This window comes from Otolemur garnettii, unplaced genomic scaffold, assembly GCF_000181295.1.
Source record: "Otolemur garnettii isolate 467f Iridium unplaced genomic scaffold, OtoGar3 scaffold00017, whole genome shotgun sequence".
NCBI classification, from domain to species: Eukaryota; Metazoa; Chordata; class Mammalia; order Primates; family Galagidae; genus Otolemur; species Otolemur garnettii.
In genome coordinates, this window is record NW_003852412.1 from 3,399,061 (window position 1) to 3,424,354 (window position 25,294).

A 25,294-nucleotide genomic window follows, 5' to 3' on the forward strand; every position below is an offset into this window, starting at 1 on the left:
GGTATTAGTACTTTTTCTGGGATGAGTTTGCAAACTTAAATGTCTAACCTTATAAACACACACATACACAGTAGAACCTCTGTAAGTTGACCACTCAAAGGACTGTAACAAACTGGTGAGTATACACAAGTGGTCAACATAAGGAACTAGGCCTGCTACTGATGTATACATGTGATACATGTCTGGTCTATGAAAATTAGGTCAACTTGAGATAGTTGATGTAGGGAAGTGGTCAACTATGGGGGTTCTACTGTATATACTATATATATGATATATATATAATGTATGTATACATGTACTGTATTATATATAATTACATAATATATGCATAATTTTATATATAGCATTACTACTTGAGAATTAGCGTGATTTCCTATCTGACCAGCAGTAAATCTTGTGAGAAAGGTATTTAAATAAGGGTAACTGAGAATTTAGAGCAATAAATTTCTTTTATATTACACTAGGCTTTTAAAAATTGAATGCTATGCTATAATCTAATCACCTTGGTGGTGCTCCTTCCTTGATGTGTTTTTACACACATACAGTTTCCTTCTCATAGCATAGGGAAAAGAGGGACAAGATTTTTCTGAATCTCTAATAGCTTGGAAGGGTAATTAATGTACACACCATGACCTGATCCATTTCAGACAGCCGAAGAATTCTAGTTTAATTAAGTATTAATCTCAATTCCATCTGTATATGGAGAGCAATAAATAATCTCATAGACATTTATTGCCATTCATCACACAAATGAGCAGATGAAATAAAAGTGATTTTTGTTGTGCCTTGAGGGATCTTTTCTCTTTACTATTTTTTCACCTCTAAAATGTTCCATGCCATTAATTTAGTGAAGAATTTAAATATTTGTGAGTCCTTTCTATGCTTTGCTGATTTGTTTTCAGGATATGTCAAGTGCTGTATTTCTTGATGTGGCTTATAAATATTCTCTGATGTACTTTTGCAATATATTATTTCCTTCAAGGACCTCATTGAAACTTTTCTACCTCGGGAGATTGTCCTAGCATGAAATTTGTCATGGTTTTTGTTTATCATTTGTTGTTTAGTTCTTTATACCCTTAGAGATGATCTGAGGGTTTCTTTCCTTGTTAGGGAGAAGACTAAACTTTGATTTACTGGGTGTATAGGTGTGAGCTCTGTTAGATTTTATTGGCAGTGGAATTCTGGAATATGCTGATCTGTGAGGCACCACTTTTAAAGAACCTGGGCATATATCTTCCCAGGATTTGAGGTTCTAAATGGTTGAGTAAACTCATTTGTAGTGCAGTTAAACCACTGTATAGTAGATGAGGTATATCACACTTTGGGGACTGGTTGGGAATATACAAGGAGTTAAACAAGCTGTGAATCAGTAAACACCCAGGATTCAGGCCAAGTCATTAATGGCCCACAAGCTGCCTGTGGGAGCCTCTGCCAACCAGCCAAAACTTTTTTCTCTCTTTTGCTCTTCTCTGGTTTAATCTCTCATTATCCTTCTGACAGATTTCCTCTACATTTTAATAACCTTTAATTTGAGATTCGAATGGAGCTGCCCTCATTGGTTCACCCAGTGAGGATGCCAGCTGCAGCCTCCAGGATCTGAACAAACAGATCCTCTATCAGTGCATGAACGGGCTCTTGGAGGCTTTGTTAGGTACCTGTGCACCAGAGTCCGCCACTCACATCAGGGGCTCAGAGAGACGCTGATTCCATGACTTCTCAGAAATTGTTGGTGCTAGGAGGTAACCCTCTCATAGGAGAGACTTCTATCTGTCGTACTAAGACACACAACGTGTTTTCTTAACATCATACTTGTTGGAAATTCATGGTGTGAAGCCAATTTGATAGCATCTGATGTCCTTCCCTGTTTAACATTTTCTGATCCCTGGGAGCAGGTTAAACATCCATTTATGCCAACTTAGCACTTTGTAGAAAGCTGAGGCTGTGTGCTGGGCACATGTACTGGTCTTATTTTGTATGATCCCTTTCACACAGCCCATGTGTTAGTTGACATTATTTCCACTCACGTGTGGGGAAGGAGATCTTTAGAGACATGGTCACAGATACTCTGATTCCAAGAAGAGCTCTCCTCTCTAAGTATCCTTTTGTGATAACTCGTAGCCATCTTAATTGGGGTGTAGCAGTCTTAACTATGTCCACTGAGTGTTTCTACATAAGTTACAACTTAGAATGTTTTCAAAGTAAAAGAATAAAATTGACTTAACCTTTTTAAAAGGAAAAAAACTAAATTTCAGCTGAGCACAGTGGTATATGCCTGTAGTCTAAGCTACCCAGGAGGCTAATGCGGGAACATTGCTGGAACTCAGCAGTTAGAGGCTGCAGTGAGCTATGATCCCGCCACTGTGCTCCAGCCCCAGTGACAGAGTGACTCAGCCTCTACATAAACAAATAAATAATAATTTTGAAAGTTAAAAAAGCCAAATTTCAGAGTCTCACTGTTTCTCCCCCACTGTGCTTGTCGTCTTAACATCGATGCTTGTTACTCTCCGTTACCTCCCGGTCGCCTCTCTTCTCAGCTTCCCTGCAGCACATGCCCCTGGAGCCCACATGCGGGTTTGCGAGCACCAAGTCGTGTGTTGGGCTGTCAGATTCCTGCTTGATTTTATACTTGTTAGACCTTCTTGCTCCTGAGAGAGCTGAATTAATTCTGCTCTAGATCTGTCAGCTCCTAATTCCACTTCTCCCCACCTCCCACACCTCGGTTGTACGTGGGCTCACAGAGATGTAGGGTCTTTGGTCAGCCCTCCCCTGTATCACCTCCCACCCTTGGGTGTTTCCGTTTCACAGGGAGGTCAGTGTAGCAAGACAGATAGAAGCAGCCTTTTCCAAGAAAGTGCAACCCTGGGGCTCCAGAAAGCAGATAAATGTGGGGTTGTAAGTTTTATCAGTTCAGTGCAATTTATAACATTGGGAGATTCACAGTCTGCTTAGGGGTGTTATGTCTGTGTGTCAGCTGTGTGTTCTCTCTCTCTCTTTCATCTTTGCTGACTTTAAGTAGATTTGGAACATCAACTATCAACTTACAGGAAATGAGGAGAGGTATATATGTAGGAGGCAATAGTTACTACTCAGTGAATAAATCTCATCATGAAGAATAATATTCCTAAGGCAGTACAGAAATATAAAAACCCAATAACATAAAACAAAAAAATCCATCTACAACTAATTCTAATTAGGAAGTATACTTGACCTCGGCAACTTGATGGAGGTTTAAGTGACCCAAGGCAGTGATCACTCAAGCTACCTGTGGGATTAATTTCAGTTGGTTTAGGTCATTTTCCCTAAGGATTCACTGTGTAAGTCCATCATAGCAAGGGAAAGCAGAGAGTAAAGCCAAATTTTATGGTCTGGAAATCTGAGAATAAGGATGAAAGCCATTTTCTAACAGAGTGTCATAGACCTTGTCAAGATGCTGGTCAAATTAGACCTGAGGCATCTTTCTCTTTTATTCTTTTGTAAAACCATGTACAAGTCTCCACTTCATCTTTTACTTCCTATTCTCACATATTTTGCAGAGCAGTTACTTAGGTACAAAATGGTGATACTTGATTGAAAAGCAAAATGGCAACCTTGCGACTGTGTGAAATTTAGAATATATGTCTAAGGGATCTCTGTGCTAAACTTACTCAAACTTAAATATTGAAGGAAGAGACAAAAGGTGATAAGTATTACTGTAAAAAAAAAAGAAAGAAAGAAAAGAATAAGCTATTATAGAAATATATTTTTTTCTATCAACATTTTGAATTTTAAATTTTATTAAAAAATATATTCTCAACTGGGCACGGTGGCTCATGCCTGTAATCCTAGCACTCTGGGAGGCTGAGGTGGGTGGATTGCCTGAGTTCATGGGTTTGAGACAAGCCTGAGCAAGCAGGAGACCCTGTCAATAAAAATAGCCGGGCGTTGTGGCGGGCGCCTGTAGTCCCAACTACTTGGGAGGCTGAGGCAAGACAATCGCTTGAGCCCAAGAGTTTGAAGTTGCTGTGAGCTGTGACACCATTACACTCTACCGAGGGCTATACAGTGAGACTCTATGTCTCAAAAAAAAAAAAAAATTCTCTATTTCAAAAAACCTTTTTAATGACATTATTTGTTTACCAATGCTCATCTTTTTTTTTTTTTTTTTTTTGAGACAGAGCCTCAAGCTGTCCCCCTGGGTAGAGTGCTGTGGCATTACAGCTCATAGCAACCTCCAACTCCTGGGCTCAAGCGAGTCTCCTGCCTCTGCCTCCCAAGTAGCTGGGACTACAGGCGCCCGCCACAACGCCCGGCTATTTTTTGGTTGCAGCCGTCATTGTTGTTTGGCGGGTCCGGGCTGGGGATTCGAACCCGCCACCTTAGGTGTACGTGGCTGGCGCCTTAGCCAGTTGAGCTATAGGTGCCGAGCCTACCAATGCTCATCTTAGATTTAAGCAGTGGTCATTATCTGTGCTCTTCCGTGTCTTTCTTCCCATCGTCTAATTATAGGAGTAGCTCAGATTATTTGTGGATTCCGGATTTTATCCAATCAGTAATTAGATAAAGAAAAATATCGTAGAACCTCTGTAAGTTGATCATCCAAGGAACCGTAACAAACTGGTCAACACATGGAGGTGGTCAGCATAAGGAACTAGGCCTGCTGTACTGATATGTACGTGTGGTACATGTGTGGTCTGTGAAAATTAGATAAATTAAAGGAGGTAGTCAGTGTAGGAAGGTGGTCAACTGAGGAGGTTCTGCCATATCAAGTGGGAAATCATTTTTAAAAAGATATATACTTTAAACATTTGAATTTAAATTTTTTGGTGTAAGTCGATTATAAGACAGCCAATCTAAACCATACCTATAATTGTTTCTGTGTTCTAGTTTTAGCTTCTTTAAAGATGAAAGAACTTGAAGCAGTCTATATATAGGAATATGTATCATTTTTTCAACTTTTGGAAATCTTTTTAACTGCACTAAATTGATGGGAATTTTATTTTGTAACTCACATTTACCAAGACTTTCTAAACATTCATTTAGTTTTCTCCTAAACAATAGTGATTTTCCATTTTATACTTATGTCAGTTGAAATATTTATGTAAACATTTATGTCAATTACTGAATCTTGACATTAAGTCTAGTTGACCAAACAGGTGTAGGAATGAACCCGACTGGCAGGAGCTCCAGCGTGTGGGATGCTGAAGAGGACCACAGGTCCATGGGGGCATACGGAGGGCCTGGCTGGCTGTGTTATAGCGGGAAAAAAGCACCCAGTTTTTCTGCAGTTGGTTTTGTGGAGTGTGGTTAAGAGAGCTTTCCCTGTCCAGAGAAGGAAGAGCTCGAAAACCGAAGAAATGAGGGGAGAGGTAAATATAAGTGTAGGATTTTGTGGAAGAAGGAAAAAGATGAATACAGTGGGACAGCACAGATAAAGATACTGGAAAGAGAAGGCAATTCCTAGCTGAACAGTAAGGGGAAATGGTGATGCTGGTTCAGCTGGTTTGGCAGGAGCACGGGGGTCCAAGTTGCTCTTGAAGTCATCCAGCAACAGTGAAATACCTCGCAGAAAAGGCACCTCCCATCCCGTAACCCCTCCTGTAGAAGGCCATCCACGGGGCACTTCACTGAAGTTGATGGCTCTTTAGGGAAATTATTTCTTGTTTGATAATTGGAGAGTTCAGACTTGTTTTCTCAGGATACTGACAAGCGAGGAGGGGTTGAGAGGAAGGAGCCCATCCCAGACAGTTTTTGCAGGTGTGACCTCACAACACCTCCAAATTCCTTCTTTTTTCCACGTCAGCCTGAGCCTTGAGGAGTCGCTTGTCTTTACCCAGCCATAATTGGCTCTATAAAGTATCTGGGTGAGGTTTTCGGCAGAGATTGAGTGCAGCCTGCCCTGGTCATAAAGTTGCCTGACACCTTGGCCTTGGGTCTCCTTTTATGTTGGGAAATGCATTTCCTATTGAAACGGCCTTAGGGGTGGAATGGGCTGAGGTCAGTAGTGAGGAAATACACTACCCTTTGGTGCAGGACAGCCTCATATAACATGTTACGTACTTCTCATTTACCTGTAAATTTCATGGGAAGTAAATTGCTCTCATTTGAAAGCCAGATACTCTAAGACACGATGGTCTTTTTTTGCAGATCCCAAGGGTATCATTTAGAAAACTATTGCTTTTATCAGTCAACAAAAAGTGCCTAACATATATCTAATGTTAGATCTAATGCTGGAAAGGATCCAGCTCATGATAGGTATGTAATTTTGTTAATTCTTTCCTGTTCAGACTTATAAGACTGGATTTTGTTTTGTTTTGTGAAAAAAGAGACATCAGCAGCCAACTATTAGAAAACAGAAAGCTGTTGGAGAATAGCTCACTTCGAGGACTGTCCATTTCCTTTCTTTATCAGTGAAGATGAATTTGATGCCTTATTTATGGTCTGTGACCTTTACTGAAAGAATTAAAAAAAAAAATTAATCTAGCCAGAGGAGTTTGGCTTGGAATAGGGTGTTTGTACTTGCCAGCATAGCTTGTATGAGCTGAATTCCAGCTGGCAGGGAACTTTAAAAAAATTGATGATTACTTGGTTTACTCTCATCCCCAAACACCCTTCCCAGTGGACTCTCATCCCCAAACACCCCTCTTCTTCTCCTGTGGACTCCCATGCTTGTGTTCCTTCTCCAGGGCAGTCTACTTTGTTCGGCATAAGGAATCCCGGCAGAGGTTTGCCATGAAGAAGATTAACAAGCAGAACCTCATCCTGAGAAACCAGATCCAGCAGGCCTTTGTGGAACGGGATATCTTGACTTTCGCAGAGAACCCCTTTGTGGTCAGCATGTATTGCTCTTTTGAAACAAGGCGCCATTTGTGCATGGTCATGGAGTATGTGGAAGGTAAACCAGTCTCTGCCACAGGGAACCTGACACCTGTGCCCAGAAATGCCTCGCTCATTTGTGTTATGGGAGCTTTCTGTACTTGTGCCGCATGATGGCTGCGTCCACCTAGGAACCGAAGCCAGGCGATGAGATGGCTGTATTCCCAGTCATTAGCTTCTGATAATTACTTCTAAAGTGCTCACTCTACTATAACAAAGGGAAAATTAGTGATATTTGGAAAAAGGTTGTTTATCTTTTTTAATAGCTTTTAATCCTAATTACCTCCTCTCGATTGGTCATTAAAGTTGGAATATAGGTGATGGGATTTTTCTTCCTTATTTTTATTACATGTCATAAAAGCATTCATTACAACTGGTCGTCCTAAGAGTGAATTAAAAATACATCCTTTTCAGTATGTGCTATGAAATTAAAAATGAGTTAGGGGAAAGAAGATACATTTAAGAAAATCCAGACAGTTTGATTGGGGGGAACTTTATTTGGGTTTTTTTTGAGGTGACAGAGTCTTACTTTGTCACCTCTGGTAGAGTGCCATGGTGTTATAGCTCTCAACAGCATCAAACTCTTGGGCTCAAGTGATTCTCCTGCCTCAGTCTTCCAAGTAGCTGGGACTACAGACACCTGCCACACACCCAGGTATTTTTTAGAGATGGGGTCTCACTCTTGTTCAGGCTGGTCTTAAACTCCCAAGCTTAGGCAATCCACCCACCTCGGCCCCCCAGAGTGCTGGGACTACAGGTGTGAGCCACCATGGCCAGCCCCTTTTTTTGTTTGTTTGTTTTTTTTAAAGAAGTTTGTGGTCTACCTTTAATCTTATTTCCCATCAATTTTACATTAAGTTTCTGAGTCTTGAAGTGGCCGTGACTTGTTGACATAAATAAAGTTAATAAAATGAATAGATCAGCAAAGGCCAAAACTGTTTTTAGACCATCCAAATTAAGCTCTTGTCATTATTTGAGCAGAATCCCCAAACTGTAAATCTCAAACATGAGATACCATTTTAGTTAAAACTGTTTTGTTTTTCAGATGAGTGAAATGATACTGAGTGGTAGATAAAAGACAAAAGTACAGCTTGCCTGGTTTCCACCGTTGCTCTTTCTACCACACCAACACTTGGCCTTATTGACCTTCATGATTTTAACAACAACAGTAACTAAAATTTATCACGTTTAATGTCTGTCAGGCATTATCCTAAATTCTTCACATAGATTATCTCATTTAATCCTCCCAATAATTCTAAAAAGCTGACCTTATCATTATACCATTCTAATACTGCAGGTGGAGGAACTAAGACTGGTTGGCTGAGACCTCTCAGCCTGTAAGAGCCATTGTTAAGATTTGGTCTCATAGACCCTGATTTTAGAATCCATGTTTTATCCTGGTATATTTTAATTTGTTACCATCATCCTAAAATTACGCTAGCAATTGTTCAAAGTACAGTTCCTCTTCAGAGCCAAACCTGCTTGCTTACCAGTTCTGCTTCTTAAATAAAAATCTGTATTTTCTCCATACCACATTTTAATTAGAAACGTGATTATTTAGCACAGACTCTACTCATGCATATGATACGTACACATGTATACTATGTGTCTCAGTCTAAACTGAAGGTCTTTGTTAATCCTAGCTATGATGGCTACTAAATCTTTGTCGTTTGTTTTATAGGGGGAGATTGTGCTACCTTAATGAAAAACATGGGCCCTCTTCCTGTGGATATGGCCAGGATGTACTTTGCTGAGACGGTTTTGGCCTTGGAATATCTGCATAATTATGGAATTGTACACAGGGACTTGAAACCAGACAAGTATGTATACTAATGAAACACCTTCTTTTGCATATTACTAGACGCTTTCTTATGTCTATAAAAATATTTTCCTTTAATGCAGTTTGCACATCGTAGAATTCTTCCATAATGTCCAAAATTATTTGTTTTTACAGTATATGTTCATTTTTACATAATTCTTTAAGGAATCTGATGCTTATTTGAAGCTCAGGAAACTTATGGGCAAAAGGTGATGATGATGCTTAAATGAATAACTTATAAGAAACAAGAGAAAAACATGATAATAAATCCAGCTAATATTTTGTATGAGTTTCATTAATGATGTAAATTTTTGAGTAGCTACGTACAAGGCTATTGGTTGTTTTCTGGATGGTTTCAGCATTTGGTTATCATTATGGCATAATCCTTCCCTACTGTAAGATATACTTGATATTCTGTTCACAATTTTTTTATTAATTTTTAATTTATGTGGAATTCATTTTGATTTGAGATACAGATAGACTTTTTCTCCAAATGACAAGCTATTCATCTTGACATCATTTATTAAGTATTTCATGCTTCATACTAATTCGAGATGCCTCTAAAAACATTACATGTTAATATTCAAGACTTTAAGTGCACTGAAAATTTTATGAAAGTCACTCATGCTCATATCAGAAAATTTGGAATATGAAGGGAAAAAAGAAAAAAAGATTTATTCACAAGGTTACCAAAGTCAACTATTAAAATTTTGTTATGTTTCCTGTCCAGTGGCTTTTTTTAAACCTCTATATTCCTTTAATTCTTTAATTGCCATGGTACTGTATATACTATTTGAAGCTTTTATTTTTCCACTTAAAATAAAAACTTTTAAATATATTCAAATGTGAATTCTTTGCATATAGAAGAAGTTTAGTTTTTGTGGTTAATGAGTAGAAATGTAAATTAGAGCTGGAAGTTGAACTGTGAGATTATACTGCATTTTTCTGTGGACGTTCTTTGGTGTGTCAGTTGACTCACAGATGGGTTGCTTATCTTAGTTCCTGAGGTGTGACAGGAGATTATTGGTAGCCCTTTCTTTCCAATGTTCTTATTCTGAAAAAGGAAAGGGATCGGTTTCATACTAGAATTTTCCCAAGAGTTTCAGAGTGTTGTAAGTGATGCTGCACGTGACTGCACCAACACAAGATGGTAGCGCCTTGTGTCCGCTCTTCCCTTGTAAATTACACTCAGGTGCTACATGCAAATATTTGACATCTTTACGTGACCTCGTATTTTTCCAGGCTCAGATTTGTAATCAGCCTGATACCAGTATGTTAAATAGTCTTACAAACTGATGTTGGGGAGAGGGAAAAGCTAAAATGAAGAACCAGCTTCAGAGTGACCGTTGTATATTCTATGTCCTTCTGCTTCATAGTTTGTTGGTCACCTCCATGGGGCACATCAAGCTGACAGATTTTGGATTATCTAAAGTGGGACTAATGAGCATGACCACCAACCTTTATGAGGGTCATATTGAGAAGGATGCACGTGAGTTCCTGGATAAACAGGTACGTGTGGGTGCTGTTCAGGCCTGTGGAGAAATACAAAGCACAGTGTTGCCATTGAGATTCAGAATGAACTTGTGTAGCCAGCTCCACGTTCAGACTGGTGGTCTAGATGTCTGTATAAACCTTACATTTAATAAAGTGCAAATTGCTCCCATTTTTCTCCCTGGGCTTCTCCCAACTGTCTGCTCCTGCTACATTCCTCCCCCAGTATTATGGTCTATTAGCAAGACGAATGATCTGATTGCACACAAGTGAGAGTGTGAGAGAGACAAATGGAAAACTGTTTTTGTAAGGAATTTAGGAGTCTCAGTAGGGTACTCATGAAACTCATGATGCATTGTGCGATCTCGGGTGCTAAATCCAAGCCACGGCCCATTTGCCTTTCAGCAGGCCTCATTACCATGTGCCCACAATCTGTTCATTGTAAAGTTACTTAAGGTAAACACATCTTAACTGTCACTGCTTCTGTGAAATAGCCAGAGTGAATACAGTTTGGTTATATGAACACAAAAAGGAATCTCTGATAGTGACAGATTTTCAAACACATTATTATAAATTTCAAGATTACAAATGTTTTTAATATATGAAAGAGGTAAAACTACCAAACAAGGTCAGATTCTCCCTGTGAAATTAAACTTTATATGTAATTCAACATTAGAGCAGAATGTGTAATTTTTTGCCTCAGTATTACAGATAGCTATTGATAATTGTCGTGCTTAAGTTTTTTGCCTGTGTGGGTCCATGTGGTTGAGCAGGTGTACTCTGGGCAAAATAATTGGTGGTTAACCATCTTGCTCATTTTAATTCATGTCTAATATTCCAATTATCCTAATATTGCAATCATCTCTCAGGTCTGTGGCACACCTGAATACATCGCACCAGAAGTGATTCTGAGGCAAGGATATGGGAAGCCAGTGGACTGGTGGTCCATGGGGATTATCCTCTATGAATTTCTTGTTGGATGTGTGCCATTCTTTGGGGATACTCCAGAAGAGCTATTTGGGCAAGTCATCAGTGGTAAATATCATCAAGAATTATCTTTAAGCCACTTTGGGGAAACAGCTATTGAGTATGTAAATCTGTTGAGTGTCGCAGTTTTCACTCCTAAAATGTTAACCTTTATCAAACAGTTGAGCCAACAAATTAAAAGAATGTGCTCATCACAGCATAGAATTGACATCAACAACCTCAAAAGAGCCATTTTTGTTGAAAGTTGATCCAAGGAAGTTCTGTTAACATGGAATTTGGAAATGTACTCGCAATGGAATCACCTTTTATCATTGGTTTTTTTCTGCAAAAGAAATTGGTGTGGGATTTGCAAGTGATTTAACTGTCATCCAGTCTTTCCATAGTAGGCAAGTTGCACCAGGGAAGAAAAGGTTAATGTGGGTAACATTTATATAAGTGGAAAAAGTAGCTAATGGCACAATGACGCAATTTACAAAAATATAATAAACCTTAAAACAAATGTCTACCAAATAATAAATAATGAGAATAGGAAGGAAGCAAATTGAATCCACAGATTGTTAATGATTTCATTGGTAGTTGTTATGGTGTAATGTTATTTCTGTAACAGCTGTTCATCTTTCATTTAAAATTCAATAACTTTTAGATCTTAACCTGCAAGCAGACCCTAACTATTGTTGTGTGGCTTGTGGCAAAACTAAATGAGAATTAAATAGGATCTATCACTACCGTACCTGCTGTTTTTTAAAAAAATCTTCCCCTGCCCTGCCCCCAAGCATAGATCAAAAGCCCTCTGTTCCTAAAAGTTTGTCCCGCATCCCTGGCATCCTTATCCACCACCCCTGCTCTGTTCTGGACTGTCCTGACAAGGTCTAGCAGTGGAACTGGTGGAAACCCATTTTGTGTATAAGGAGCCCCTTTATCACGGCATTGCTTTCTGTCGTTGACTTTGCAAGCCAGGCATATTTGTAAACTTTAACAAAGCAGATTTGTGAGTTGCCTGCAGTGTGTACGCCCTTTATACAATATCTGAGCTGTTTATGGATTTATAACTAGGCTGTTTTCTGATACCAAGGCCTGAGTGGCAAGGGGAATCAACTGTTTAATTAACACAAGCAGCAAATGCTGGCTTTGTGCTTGATGCCTTACGGCTCCGATGCATATTCATGTTTTATTTTCCAAATCAGATTTAAACTGCAGCAGAGGAAGCTAGAGGCAGGCGCACACAGAAATAACTCATGTTTTTATTGCATTTCCATACACGCAAGCACTCACACCTATCTTCAGGCAAACTCCTTTAGAGTGAGAACATATTCTAATATTTATGACGGATTTTAACTACTTCCATTACTATGATTACTTTGGTTTTGTCCCCTACCTCCCCGCCCTTCTTCTGCTTCTTTTTGAATCTTAGCATTTTGACCTTGCCTCTGTCTCTGGAAATACTTATTTTTACAAATTTACTTTTTGTTTCTTAAAGCTGAAGAATGCTATGGGACCAAATTTCTCAGTTGAGGAAATTGAGAGAAAATCTTCCCCTTAGATAATCCTCAGATGGGTGCTTTTGAGTTTCCGTTCTACACAGTCTTCTCTATATTTGTGAGGACTTATTGGGAGCCAATTCTGTAAAAGGACAATGAATCAAAACGAGTGAAAGATATCGCTTATTGAACTATCCTCTCCCTGCCTTATGAAAGCTGTGCTTTTCATGTGTTATAAAACAGACTTTGCATAGGAATTAACTGAAGACCTTATTAAAATGTGGGTTCAGTAAGTCCGGGATAGGACCTGAAATTCTGCATTTCTGACAAACTTCCAGGTGATATCCGTCCGATCAAGACCTAGATCACCCTTTAAACAATGAAATTATAAACTACTTTTCCTCCTTCTAGATGAGATCAACTGGCCTGAAAAGGATGAGGCCCCCCCGCCCGACGCCCAGGATCTGATTACCTTGCTTCTCAGGCAGAATCCCCTGGAGAGGCTGGGAACAGGTTAGAGCACATGTGTTTTAATTGTGCTAATATGCAAGAAATAACATTTATGTGGAACACTGAGGCTTTTGTTTGCGTTTTGCTTTTGCACAGGCAACATCTGTTAGTTGGTGTAGAACACGACTACATCACATTACAGCAGTAATATTTTGGATTTTGTTTTCTGATTCAGAGTAGTATGTATGCTAGAAGAGTTGGTTGTTTGTTTTTTGTTCCTTGAATGTTTTATAAAGTAGAAATTATTCATTTGTTTGGATAAATAAAACTGCTCTGGAAGAAAACTTCAAGGGCACCCATAACTCTTCTGTCCTGAAAAGCATGCATCTTAAGTAACTTAAAACAGGAGATTAGATTAGCAGGGCTCTTTTTGTTTTTTAATATATGTTCCCATAAGGATTTGACCCAGCATGTTACTATCCACAGGCTTTGAAATGGGTTATCAGTACTTGAACTAATTAGTAGGAATGAGCACCTGGGGTTGAACCATGTGGTCCCATCAGGGTGATCAGTACCGTGACCCAAGAAAGAGAATTAAAAACCACTGCCTTTTAAGATTAAGGAGATAGTAGATTTTTTTCTTGCTGATTATTTTTTCTAACTTGTTCTGGTAGCAATTTTTTGTTTTCTTCCCTGTATTCTGAATATATAGACCGAAGGATCCCAGTATACAGTCTCAGCCTGCCCAAGTATGTAAATTTATCATATTTAAATTTATCACATATTTAGCAGAGTGTGTAAATTTTAGATGGAACTAAAATATTAAATATAAATGCACATACTCGAGTCAGCATCCATAATTTTCATCAGTGAAAATTGTTGGCTTGGTGGGTTGTGTACTCTGAGCTATTTCATTCTATTCCATTTTAATAGAAGTAAAAGAAAATACTAAAGAGACAATTTTCTTCCCTATTTTTTCCTAAGACAAAAATCATTTGCAACAGCTCCAAATATTTATTTTGTATTATTCTCTACATTTACTCAGAGATTCCCCTGTCAGAGGGTGCTGTTCTTAAGGATACAATTCTGTGCTACTAGAGTTTATAATATTTCACAGCAAGGGATAGCAAACTATGGCCTATGGGCCAAATCTAGCCCACTACCTGTTTTTGTAAGTAAAGTTTTATTGGAGCACAGCAATGATAATTCATTTAGATAGTGTCTGTAGCTGCTTTTATGCTACAGGCCATAGGTAGTCATGGAAGACTATATGCCCTACAAAGACTAAAGTATTATCTCTTTGTTCTTTTACAACAAAAAATTTGTAGACCTGCATCAGAGAATCCAAGAAGGCTTAATTAAGATCAGAGCTTAATTGGAAACTATTTTGAGTTGAGCCTTTTACTAGAATAGTGTACCTGTAACTTTTTACCTTTTCAGTGGTTAAGTGGACTTTTACATTAGAAAGCCAATATAAATTGAGGTTAAGGTCACAAACTCCAAAATCAGACAGCCTGAGTTTAAATCTCAGCTGTGGCCCAGCGTGGTGGCTCACTTCTGTAATCCTAGCATTCTGGGAGGCCGAGTCAGGTGAATTGCTTTAGCTCACGAGTTCGAGACCAGCCAGAGCAAAAATTGAGACCCCTGTCTCTACTAAAAATAGAAAAACTGAGGCAAGAGCAGCACCTGTGGCTCAATGGGTAGGGTGCCGGCCCCGTATACCGAGGGTGGCAGGTTCAAACAAGGCCCCAGCTAAACTGCAACAAAAAATAGCCGGACATTGTGGTGGGTGCCTGTGGTCCCAGTTTCTCGGGAGGTTGAGGCAAGAGAATCACCTAAGCCCAGGGGTTGGAGGTTGCTGTGAGTGCCATGGCACTCTTCTACCAAGGGCATTAAACTGAGACTCTGTCCAAAAAAAAAAAAGAAAAACTGAAGCAAGAGGATCACTTGAGCCCAAGAGTAAGAGGTTGCTGTGAGCTCTGACACCAGGGCACTCTACCAGGGTGACAGTTTGAGATTCCGTCTCAAAAAAGAAAAAATAATAAAAACAAATAGATAAATCCCAGGTGTGTGATCATGGGCAAAGTATTTCTTTTTATTTTCTTCCTCTGTGAAAAGGAGCTTTTAAAAGCACCACCTCATAGGATTATTGTGCAGATAAAAAGAAGTCGTCCCCATAAGGCTTTTAGAACCAAATATGATGCTGTTGGCACTGTTTTAATTTTCTGAATGTATAAGCTCGTGCGTTTCATCTTGGACATAGAAGACATAGGCATGGTGGTGGCTCCCCTGCCTTGACCTCTTTGGAGAGAGGACTTTGTTTCTTCCCACCTTTACTGCTTGTCCCCTTGTCTGGAGTGACTAGCAAACGGATCATATCCCACCCTCTATGATCTGCAGTTGGATTGGCTTTATGCTTTAAGAATTGTGAGTAGCTATCAAATGGGGCAACATTTTAACAACTGATTTTTACTCACTTGAGCCAAATATGAGAAGCCGTGGCATTTGAAGATTTCCCTGCAATAATACACATATTTATTTACATATCCTGTGCAATTAATCCAGAGAAATGTCTTCCTAACATCTGTCTGAAACTATAATGGAATGGGCAGACCCCTTCTGAAGGAAATTGAAAAGTCCTCTTCTTTTTCGTGTTCAAGTGTCAGTTTGTGGAGTTTCTCTGCTTAATTCAAGGGGAATATTCCTTATCTGAAATGCTTGGGGACAGATGTATTTTCATTTGTGGACTTTTTCGGATTTTGACATACTTTCATGTACCTAATGAAGTCTTTGTAGTTTGGGATCTAAGTCTAAACACGAAACTTATTTATACTTCATTTGTACCTTAAGTACATAGCCTGAAGGTAATTCTGTGAAATATTTAAATAATTTTCTGCATGAAACAAAGTTTGTGCACACTGAGCCATCAGAAAGCGAAGGTGTCACTATCTCAGCCACCCAAGTGACCCTTCTGTGGTATTTGGCATCACCTCCGTTCCTGGCTCTGAGTTTGTATGCTACCCATAAGTAATCATTTTCTTATACTTTATTCACACATAAATACGTAACACTAAAAACTACAGCATACCATTAATACAGTGAAAAACTAACGTGTTCAGGGTAACTGAGCAGCACAGAAGCACCCCCAGAACAGCCACCTCGGCTCTTCAGCAACAGCAGCAACCAGCAGGGGCAGGCGGGCAGGCTCTGTGGCGCTGTGTTTGGATTAAAGGTTCCCGTACACTGCATTTTATTTTTCTAGGTGAGAAAAAATAACAGGTGCAGTTGAGGAACCAGGGAGGGGGTCCGCTCTAGGGATGGGGAGGTGCTCTGCTGGGTGGATTTTCAAAAAGTTTCCTCCAGAGTCATCAGCCTACTAACAACTGTTTTTGCCTTAAAAATCCCTCTTTGAATCTATGAACTGAGTGACTTCTTGTTCTGTTGTGAGTACACACCGAGCTGGTCCTTAGTAAGCCCACCACACACATCTTGGACCATAACTCATTACTGGGGTCAAGGGGGAACTTTCCATTTGTGGCGTCTTGTCAGTGCCCAGAGGGTTTCCAATTTGGGAGCTTTTAGACATTAGATTTTCAGCTTGGCGATACTCAACCTGTATTCCTCCAAGAATACTTAGAGTCCTGATGAGGCCGAGTGTAGCAAGGCAGGGCTGTGGCGATGGTCAGCACATCCGTGTTCTTCAATCATGTGCTGCAAGTTTTTTATCTGCACATTTTCTCCCTGACTGCTACATTCAGTCTTTGCGGGGTTTGACAGTTTGGGGAACAAATCCCCCAGTAGAAGGAGACATTTAAAAGACCCTTCCATCTCTTAGCATTGTCAGGAAGGGCTTGGCAAACAAGCGGGTCCAACGTGACAGGTCCCAGTAGGGCCCAGAGAATGAGGCTGAGCATCCGCAGGCCTGCCACGCCACTTCCAGTGACAGCATTTTGTATTGAATGCATATTTAGCAGGCAAAATAATTCACCGTGAAAATGTGCAAATGCACATTTGCCCAAGAGACTAGGGAGGCTGAGAAAAACGGGTGTGAAGAACGTAATGGATGTTGAAGAAACTTCCATGAAAGGAGAGAAAAGGGAGAACGTCACTGCCAAAGCATAACTTGCAATTTGGGAACTTGTCCTTCTTAAATGATACTTCTGAACTTGTAGACACTTGAGTGGCAGCTTGGCTCTTTGGACTTTAGAGCTGCTCAGATGTGGCTCCTACCCACATACCAGCTGTGAGATCTCGGTTAGTTTCTTCACTGCCCTAGTCTATGAAAAAGGGCATTTTATAGACCTCTCAGGACCATTGTCAGGAGTAAATGCAAAGAAGTTCTTGAAGGTTTCTAGTACACTGACCTAGTGCCATACATAATAGGAGCTCAAGGAATAATCCGTTTCCTCCCCTTTCCTTCATGGGAATGCTCCAAAGAGAGCTGTTGTTTGCATGAGTGATTTGTATTTAGCTCATAATACCATCACCCATATTTTACCAACAGTTTGGCCCAGAGGGTATTTCCCCTGGTTTTGTACCTTTAATATGAAAAAGAGGACCCACTGATAGCCAGCTTCTTCAGTGAGACAAAGAATGAGAAATGTCAACTAGATGAGAGGCAGGCTGTGAGGCCTTAGGGAGGACCTGTTTGTCATGGTCCACAGAGATGACCCAGCTTGAGTTCCAGAGGGTGGCAGTTAAGGTACTATGGCCCCAACTCTCTAAATGTGGTCTAGACAGTCTATTGAGCCCTTGGCCCAAAGAAATTGCTTTCCTAGGTAAAGCTGAGCAACCAGAAATGTCAGGGCTGGGCCACTGACCCAGCCCCGTGAGCAGCAGCTGAAGTGGTGGACATTGTGGTATAGTGCAGTCGTTGCTGGGCTAGGAGTCCAGAGATGTACATGATGGCCACTAATTAGGGCTTGACCCTGTGGACCTCAGTGTCATCAGTGCAGTGGGGGAGCTGGATAGGGAGCACCCTATCTTAAATCTTGGCTTTGATATTCTGCTTCTCCAAGTAAAAGAGCACTGGAAGAAACTGACACCATGAGCTGTGTTTAGGGCACTGATCAGGGCCGGGTGGAAGCCAGGCAGCACGGTGGGCGGGAGTGAGATTGTGCAGACATGCTGTGGAGCAGTCGGACAATCTGCTGTCCGCCCGGTTCCTTGGTGTTGGCCGTTGCAGATCCATTTACAAACCAGGAGGTAGCAGAGTGGGAGCAAACTAAAGTGTGCTGCCTCCTACTGTGGCAGGGGGAGTGACTGGGCCACAGGCCAGGGCTCCGCCCCCTGGGTCCCCCCCATCAGTGCATCTTGGTCCCGTGAGCTTTGTTGCTTATACTTTGTTTACGCATCCACAAATGAAGTTGATTGTGCCTATCTCCTGGGCTAATTTTCAGTGTAATTTAAAAGAAACAACGTAACTATGGCATCCAGTACAATATTGGTCATAAAGCCAACCTTTCAGTCAGAGTTGCTAATGCTTAATGTCAGACCTCTTTATTTTGCTAGAAACATGGAAAACACCTGGTTAGAATCTTGGATAAAGAATATAATCATATGCTTTATAAAGAAGAATCCATTCTTCTCTTTTCGGGGTTGCTTTCCCCACTTTGCCCTTTAGTCATTCCGCTGTCATCAGGGCATGGTTTGTCCTGGCTGTGTTTGGAGCAAGAGCCCACACTCTGCCTTGTGCTAGCAAGGGCACGATGCCGAGAGAGTTGCAGCCTTGAACACACTGACAGCACCCACCACCACCCACCCAAGACCCACAGCCCCTCTTCATTCAGCTTGCATTTCTCATCCTGTTCCTTTTGTGCTCCACCAAGGACAGAACGAGACCTGGGTGACACCTGCAATAAAGAATCATTTAACATTGGACCTAAAGGAAATCTCCTAGTCGGGGGAGGATTAGACCCTGGTGTTTGTCTCCTGAGAAATCTCTTTTCTTAATTTTTTTTTTTTGGATTGATTCTTTGTTTTCTCTCCCCACAACAGTGTGTGTGCTGGTCATAGAGTGGGGTCTATTGTCCTGCTGTGATTTCATAGCCATGTACCTTCTTCTCTTCCCCTGGGATGTGCTTGTCATAGGGCCTGATCTTTGAAATCATGAACTGAGTGTACAAATTTTCACCGAATTATGCTATCATGATGACTTAGCAAAAAGTAACCTGAAACTTAGCAATTATGATTGATTTCTATTAGAGGCATTGTAAATCTGTAAATCAGGCCTGTCAGTTTCCTACTTAAGAATCTGTAATCTACAGAATTCTAATTCCTACCTATGTTAATGAGCAAGCCAATAAAAATGAATGGTAGCTGCTATGTATGGTATTTAGAAAAATGTCATTATTTTTAACCTTACCTCCAGAGGAAATATTGCTATGAGCACATTTTATACCTTGTTAGAATTTCTTTTAGTTTTTAATGAGTCTGCTTTGGGCCAACATGCATCCACATCCCCAGGTTTGGCATAATGCGATTTTAAGTGGCCACATCATTAACCTTTGAAAAATGGAGGAAGTCATGGAAAAATTAACAGAGGGAAACTGTGCCATAACAACTGCTCTTAGCAAAATCAAATCTGATAAATTATCAGAAAAATTGGGGGAGTTTTGGTTATAGAGTGAAGAAGGATGATTTCCATGTCATCTTTATTTCTCTGCTGATATGTTTTTTAAAATTGTTCTTAAAAACTGATGTTTATCCTTGTTTGCAAGTTAGTTTAACACTTTCTTCTCTGTCTGTACCCGCCCCCCACCAGGTGGTGCCTATGAAGTCAAACAGCACCGATTCTTCCGTTCTTTAGACTGGAACAGTTTGCTGAGACAGAAGGCAGAATTTATTCCCCAACTGGAATCTGAGGATGACACCAGCTATTTTGACAGTATGTGCATTCCCTGACGTAAAACATTGTTTGGACCTGACTGGGGCAAAAATTAGCTTTACTCTTCAGCCTCCCGATCTCCTATCGATGGGTTCCTAAAGACAATATTGATGCGATACAGATACACGTTTTACAATTTCTAAATTAGAAGCTGGAATTTTTAAGTAATTGGAACTGTTCCCAAACGTCTCTCTGTAGCTCGGTCAGAGAAGTATCATCATATGGAGACAGAAGAAGAAGATGACACCAATGACGAGGACTTCAGTGTGGAAATCAGGCAGTTTTCTTCTTGTTCACATAGATTTTCAAAAGTAAGTGAAACGTGGCGGAAGCAGGCAGTCTCTCTGGGAGAAACTCCCACTGGCCAGATATTTTGTACCCTTGAACAGCTGGTTAGGATTGTAAAGCAGCCTGTCCTTTGGGGTGGGGTGGGGAGGGGAGGTTGAGTCTCCTTGGTTTCAAATTCCTATTTGTTTAGGAAAGGTGACCTCATCAACTTGAAAGTCCGGAGTGGGGACCCTGCTGTGGAAGTGTGTTTCTCCCTCTCCACCAATTGTGATCCTTTTGCCCGGTCATCTTTTTTGGAATGTGTGGCTGCTACTTATGTGATAACCTTGCCCTGCATGTCCCTCGGCCTGTCTCAGTGCCAGGCTGTGGAGGCGGGATCCCACTTCTTTCATCCTATGATGAACAACGCGAGCTTCACTGTGCCCAGAGCCCTCGCCTAGGAATCACACAGAGTACCACACCAGGAGAAGGGCTCAGTCCTTGACATCAGCAGAGATACTCGGGGACAGTTGACTTTGGAATCAGAGAGTCTCATAACCAGTAATAGAAATTATAAGTCATCTTGAAAAGGCAGTAGGAAGCCAAGCTAGAATTTCGGAAATGGTAGAAGATTATTAAAATGGATTCTTGAGGAAGATGTCTTTTTACTGATAATGATGAGATTAAAAAGCAATCAAAACAAACAAACAAAACTGATGGTTCTGAGACAGGATGGGGCCCCAGGAAAGATGGAAATCAACCCAGAGGCATCCTACCTCCCTTCTGCTATTTTTCGTAGCAACACATTTTCTGTTGCTATGGCATTTTGTGTGATTATTATTTAGTTTTTCTGTAGCATTCAGTGATTTTAAAGTGCTCCATAGCTTTTTTCGAGTGATTACATAGAGGCAGTGGATTGGCCAGCACTGTCCCCTCTGTTTATAGGAATGAGACGAGTGGGGATTTCCCTGAAGTAGGGAGTGGCCGGTCTGTCCCTGAGCCAGGATAGGAGCTTTGCTAACTGTGTGTGGGCTCAGACCAGGACCTGTTCTCTGGTTAATTAAAGCCAACCCCTAACCACTTTCTCTCTTTGCCTTGGATGGTATTTCTTTTCCCACTTTCTAATCCCAGTAGATTAACAGGAGGTGTGAGGCCCACTCCTGTCAGTGCACAGGAGGCTGAATAGGGTGGTAGGGCTCTCTGCACTGGCCCTCAGCAAGCCCATTTTCCTTCCGTATTTTCTATGGGACAGCAGAGATTCAGAGGGGGCTGAGACCTTGGCCTTTCCTGAGTTCTGATCCCCTTCAGGTACCATCACATGAGGCTGCCCATCTGCATGTGTGATTTATAAGCCAAAATAATAATAATAATAATAATAATGATGTCTGGCTCTTATAACCACACAGGTGCTACATCCCTGCCTTCTCCCTCCCCTACCCAAGTCTTGAACAAGATAATTTATTCTTTGCTTTTGCACTCAATTCCAATTCATTTTTCTTCTTCCTATCCCTGACTGGTGGCCATTAAATCTTTTTCTCTGTTATTTTCTTTTTCCGATTGACTTCATGGTTAAAAAGTAATCTAAGATGTGTATCGATTCCCAGGCCTAGAAACCCCAGCACATCTATGGATTTAGTTTACAGATACAAAGTCCACAATGAGATATGGTGAAAGAGGCTGATGAATTCATAGCTCCCTGCTCAAAAAAAAAAAAAAAAAAAAAAAAAAAAGTATACTCTGTGACCCTTCATCTCAGGATTCAAGCAAACATCAGTGGAAAGTGCTTTCTGAATACATGGTTTCAGTTAAAAATTTAGTTATCTTCTCAGGTTTTTCTCCTAAGATGAGAGGGTTTTTTTTTTTTTGTTATTTTTTTTTTTCTGACAAACTCTTTCCTAAAAGATATTTATAAGCACGGATTATTTGCCTTCCAGGTTTTCAGCAGTATAGATCGAATAACTCAGAATTCAGGAGAAGAAAAGGAAGACTCAGGAGACAAAACCAAAAGCACAGCCTTGCCATCCACGGAAACATTAAGCTGGAGTTCAGAATATTCTGAAATGTATGTGAAATGCCTCTTAAATCATATCATAAGCAACGGCTACTAGCGTAGCGTTTGTTAGACTTTAGTGAGCGTCAGAGTACATGGGGCTTGTTAAACACAGACTGCTGGGCCCACTCCCAGGGTTTCTGCTGCAGTAGATTTGGGGTGGGACCTGAAAATATACATTTCCTACAAGTCCCCGGGTCACACCGGTGCTGCTGGTGCGGCTGGTTCTGGGTGCCACACTCTAAGAACCATTGCCCTAGACAGGTCTTGGTTAGAGGCTTAACCAAGTCCCATTTTTACCTGGCTTCTTTCATAATTCACCTGTAACAGTTTTCTAGTATGTATATATGACTGTGTTTTCATTTTTAATTAAGGCAACAGTTATCAACATCCAACTCTTCAGATACTGAAAGCAACAGACGCAAACTCAGCTCTGGCCTGCTTCCCAAACTGGCTATTTCAACAGAAGCAGAACAAGGTGAAGCTGTCCCCTGCCCTGGAGACCCCCGAGAGGAGCCAGAGAAGCCAGCCCTTCCTCCTGAAGAGGGGGCGCAGGAGGACCCTGAGGTCACCACCCCTGCCAGCACCATCAGCAGCTCCACTCTGTCAGGTAGGCCCCCGGTACCATGCTGCCGTCCTTCTCTGCCACTTGTCTTCGTCCTCATCTGGAGAAGGGACTCTTGAGTGCTTAGTGTCCCAGCAGGTGGTAGTGAGGAGTATGTGTGCTCCTAGGCTCCCTCTGCAGCCCTACTTCTCCAAGAGCTAAGATCCGAGGTCCCAGACGCCTCCTTAGTACTTGGCCATGTGGGAAACTATCCTTCCTTCAGTTCGACCTTGGAGCTGGCCTTCACTTCCACAGCCGGGTTTCAATGGGATCTGCTCATGGCACTCAGAACATGCGAAGGGAGCAGATTCTCAGTTGTTGATGCATGAGTGTGTCATTTGAAGTTGTGTCTGACCCAGAGTTCAGAGTGAGGGACAATATCAAATAGTCGAATTGTCAAAATTACCCTTGAAAATGTCTTTCAAAGGCAATCACCCGTAAGATGAAGGAGAAAGCCAGATTTCCCTCTGGCTTTGAAAGGGATGGTTATTTCTTCGAAGGAGTTGGCTTTTGTTGCAGGGTCCATGCTGTATCTCTGTGCAGTAGACTCATGCTGAGTACAGCGAGATGCTTATGCTGTGAGGTTCATGAATGCTTTGTGGTGCATCTAGAACTGAGGGGGGAAAGAGAGTCAGAAATACCAACACAATTTAAATCAGTAGTTCATGTGCATCTGAAATAACCCCACTGCAGACAAAAGTTCCCTTCCCAGTGCCCGGGTTCCTGGGGTAAGAAGTTCCTGAGACTTCTTTGCCTGTTTAGGAGATAGTCAGGGGCTAGCCCCTTCCCTGGAAAGCACTTTTGTAATGTTACCTTTGTGTGAAGGGACCCCTGCCTAGAGGGACAGTGTCTTCACAGGGGTCTAAAGTGCTTAACGTATCCTGGGTGTTTATTGGCTCTTAACAGTGGAGGTGTTCTCATTAGATACTCAAACTTGCACTTAGAACAGGACCCTAAGTGCATTTAAAATATCATTTGGCTTATAAAAAATTGATGCATAGTTTATCCTTCTATGGAGCAATGTGCATTATGCTTTTTTAAAAAATGAAACATGGATTTGGCTTAGGGTTGTTATAATAAATGTTTTCATTAGGCCGTGTTCAATATGCTATATTGATAACCGTGAATGACTCCAAGATTTTTCATCAAGTTTTTTTAACTAACTGAATATTTATAGTGTAAGATTTTTTTAAAAAATCATTCCAAGAAAGCAAATTTTACAGGCTGGATTTATTTCAGCCTCACTAAAGAGTTTGACTCTGTGGCGCCTCACTGGTGCTTCCAGTTCACCATGGGTGTTCTCCTCTCTCTGCACCTCAGTGCTGATTTCCATGTTGGACAGTCCCACCCATCCTAACTCTATACTCGAGGGAATAGCAGTATAGAAATAGTAGGAAGGTAACTTGGTGGACTAAGGTTCCTGATCATTTTTAACTCATTTTTGCCCTCAAATGCAGAAATGTCTGTATTTTATATTGCTGGTTAGAAAGGTCTCTTACTGGTTCTTAGTAATCACACTCTGGGCAGAGTATATTCACCTCCATTTGAAATTTGTTCTTAGTGTGGTGAATTGTTTGCCACCTCTCAGTCTCCTAAACGTACTCACCAGCAGAACGGTAGGAGGTGAAGGGAGGGGAGTAGTGTCTAAGGAGGTGAGTGATTACTTTCATAATTTAAAAAATCTACCTGGGCCCTGCTATGCATTTTGATGAATAGATCCAAACCACCTTTCTCTTGTTCTTTCTCCCTCTCCCCCACACACATACTAAAACTGATCAAAGACCGTGGGGGCTGCACAGAATAGAGCGATGAGCTGCTTTGCTTATAGCCAAGGGTAATTAGGGAATCTGAAAACTGTGACTGTAGTAAAATTAAATTTGTTGATTTTTATATTGCTCTACCATCAAAAAGAAAGAACCCTTGACATTTAGAGAACATTAAGGTGACATTATCCACCATTGGCAGAAAAGAAGCACATGCTTGTGTACAGCACTACAGAGTGAGACGGTGGGGGCAGGATTATGGGTAGCACTGCACAGTGAGAGCAGGGCAGGACTGTGTGCAGCACTGCAGAGTGAGACGGTGGGGGCAGGACTGTGTGCAGCCCTGAAGAGTGAGATGGCAGGGGCAGGACTGTGTGCAGCACTGCAGAGTGAGATGGCAGGGGCAGGACTGTGTGCAGCACTGCAGAGTGAGACGGTGGGGGCAGGACTGTGTGCAGCACTGCAGAGTGAGACGATGGGGGCAGGACTGTGTGCAGCATGGCAGAGTGAGATGGCGGGGGCAGGACTATGTGCAGCACTGCAAAGTGAGATGGTGGGGGCAGGACTGTGTGCAGCACTGCACAGTGAGATGGTAGGGGCAGGATTGTGGGTAGCACTGCACACTGAGAGCAGGGCAGGACTGTGTG

At 41.2% G+C, this 25,294-nt stretch overlaps 1 protein-coding gene across 1 annotated transcript in view; it reads left to right on the top strand.

The window, feature by feature from the left end:
- LOC100943844 (microtubule-associated serine/threonine-protein kinase 4) overlaps positions 1-25,294 on the top strand; it is a 162,145-nt gene that overhangs the window by 116,114 nt on the left and 20,737 nt on the right. The window contains exons 12-20 of the mRNA XM_023510918.1: positions 6,663-6,871; positions 8,534-8,672; positions 10,048-10,180; positions 11,032-11,197; positions 13,039-13,140; positions 19,841-19,963; positions 20,162-20,274; positions 22,165-22,292; positions 22,655-22,890. Coding sequence (XP_023366686.1) covers positions 6,663-6,871; positions 8,534-8,672; positions 10,048-10,180; positions 11,032-11,197; positions 13,039-13,140; positions 19,841-19,963; positions 20,162-20,274; positions 22,165-22,292; positions 22,655-22,890 — 1,349 coding nt within the window. The remainder of the gene's footprint in view (positions 1-6,662; positions 6,872-8,533; positions 8,673-10,047; positions 10,181-11,031; positions 11,198-13,038; positions 13,141-19,840; positions 19,964-20,161; positions 20,275-22,164; positions 22,293-22,654; positions 22,891-25,294) is intronic.